Source organism: Echinops telfairi, unplaced genomic scaffold (assembly GCF_000313985.2).
Source record: "Echinops telfairi isolate 266 unplaced genomic scaffold, ASM31398v2 ScPeMD7_8;HRSCAF=38, whole genome shotgun sequence".
In the NCBI taxonomy this organism is placed as follows: domain Eukaryota; kingdom Metazoa; phylum Chordata; class Mammalia; order Afrosoricida; family Tenrecidae; genus Echinops; species Echinops telfairi.
This window is the reverse complement of record NW_022103905.1, coordinates 17,236,784-17,239,130: the sequence shown is the minus strand read 5'-3', so window position 1 is coordinate 17,239,130 and position 2,347 is coordinate 17,236,784. Positions and strand designations below refer to the sequence as shown.

The following is a 2,347-nucleotide window of genomic DNA, read 5'->3' as shown; positions in this document are numbered from 1 at the left end:
AAAGGAAAATGAGCTGATTCCAGGAACCCAAGAGGAAAGCAAATTTTGGGAATGATGAGGGCAACAAATGTATAGGTGTGCTTTACACAATTGATCTATGTATTGTGATGAATTGTATGAGCCCCAATAAAATGATTAAAAAGAAAAAAAAGAAGCATAATTAAAAAAAAATATATATATATATATGATCTCAAGCCCCAAAGCAAAACATTGTTAACTGCTCTCCACACTCCTTCCAGTTCATAAAAACTGATGTCAGTACTGTGCCTGCACCATGCACTCACAAGGTTAACTGCAGCACATATCTTCAAGACCTTTTAGAATAAAACGTAGGATACTAAAGAAATGTCCTAAATGCAAAAGGCCAATCTGAGTCTAGAACCCGGACTTCCAGGGCACTCAGAAAACTGGCAATAAAGGAAACATGGAGGTTTATTTGCAAGCAAGAGAAGAAACATGTTGTAGGTACTTTTGCAGTGTGCTTCAAGTATGTGTTTATTTTTAAAATCAAGGACAACACATCAAAATGCAATGCACAAACAGGGCACTAAATTTATTCTTTAAAAATTAAGATTCATCCTCAGATTCCCACCCCCCCAGATTTATTAATTTGGTGTAACAAAATATAACAGCAGCTATATACTGCTTTCATTATCAATATCTGTAATCAGTCCAAGGACAAATGAATGAAACGTTAACTATTTGTTCAATGTTTAAGGGGTGGCGGACAACTTAATTCTACAAAAACACAATGCCATTGCTAGGTATTAAGGAAAACAGCAATAAATGAGAATTTATCCATCATAAATGAACACATGGGCTAAATGAAATTGAGTAAAGAATAAAAATATTGAAAAAAATGTTTTATATTAGGTGCCCTAACATAATAGCACAAACTTCACTTGTTAAAAGGACCGGGAACTTGAATTATAACAAAAATAATGAGTTTGTTAACAGTAATCCTTAACAGTTTTCTTAGCTTTTAATTATAATGCCACCCCCAAATGAGCTGAACCTTCATTTCAAAGTTGTATATGAGTTCTCTGGACTGTACAACACAACACCAAGTAATGTATTGTTTGTTTCGAGCAATGACTCAATTCTCAATGTGCACTGGACTGATGCCCAAGATTCTGGTTCAGCTCGTCTGGGATAAAGTCTAGATCAAGGGTCTCTTCCAGCCATATCTGGCTCTCTTGGAATGTACATGTGACACTTAAGTAAAATTAAAAATAAAACTATTATTTAGATAATGGTGATTTCATTTGTAAAAGTATATTTATGGCTCTTGAATAATTTTTTAATTGTTCTGAAGGACAGGATTGGTTCTTCCGTCTCACAAGTTTGCCAGCCCCTACTGCAGACAATATTACGTATTGATTTGATAAGTTCCCTAGGTGAGTCAAATGCATCCTGACTTATAAACAACTACTTTACATGTATCTGCATACTCAATTTTTTTTAAATTAAAGAATACAAACATCTGTGGCACCAATGTTTATTTATATATAAAACTTCAAGCACACAGCTAGGAATTAAAATCTTACCGATAGCTTTCACCAACAGTTACAATCTCTACTTCACTGTCAGTTGAGGTAACATTAATTTCTTCATTGGCAGTGACCTGAGGAGTAGAAGAAGCTTCTATCACCACAACATCTTCATCAATACTTCCTGGGGGACAAATGAAAACAGAAACATATTTAAAGGGCATCTTTCTGTCAGCAAATTGCTAGGCAAAGATTTTAATTTTGAAGTTGAAAGACTATGAAACACATTACAAGTCCTCTGTCATTATCCCTTAAACTACTACCGTATATACTAGAGTATAAATGGACCCAAATATCAGCTGAGGCACCTAATTTTACCACAAAAACTACATAAAAATGTGCAGAAAAACCTCAGCTTATACATGAGTATATACAGTATTGTAGGGGGCAGTAAGTTTAAGGGGCAGTTATGCTAATGAGAAAAGGAAACAGAATAGTTGCACAATTCAAAGAACGAAAATGCCACTACCTCATAACTTTTATTTCTCTCATCATTCAAAAAGGAGGCCTGGTGGCATAAGAAGGTCAATGGTTCAAAGCACCAGATGCTCCACAGGAGATAGATGAGACTGTCTGGCCCCATAAAATTTAAGTCTCACAAACATAAAGGAAATTTCTACTCTGAATTATAGGTTGGCTATGATTCAAAAGTCAATGGTAGTAGATTCTCTACTAATGAGTATCTTTTTATTCTATTAATCATTTGCATGTGTGCGTAGTACGCAAACATATCCATCCTTTTCTCCATCTGTCCACAAGTTATTACTGTTAACTACTGTCAAGCTGAAACCATGTTG

General features: G+C 34.9%; 1 protein-coding gene across 5 annotated transcripts in view; it reads right to left on the bottom strand.

The window, feature by feature from the left end:
• Positions 1–2,347, bottom strand: part of RNF111 (ring finger protein 111) — a 149,393-nt gene that overhangs the window by 45,000 nt on the left and 102,046 nt on the right. For all 5 annotated transcript variants that reach the window (XM_004709456.3, XM_004709457.3, XM_045286510.1 and 2 more), the window contains one exon: positions 1,548–1,674. In XM_004709456.3, coding sequence (XP_004709513.2) covers positions 1,548–1,674 — 127 coding nt within the window. The remainder of the gene's footprint in view (positions 1–1,547; positions 1,675–2,347) is intronic.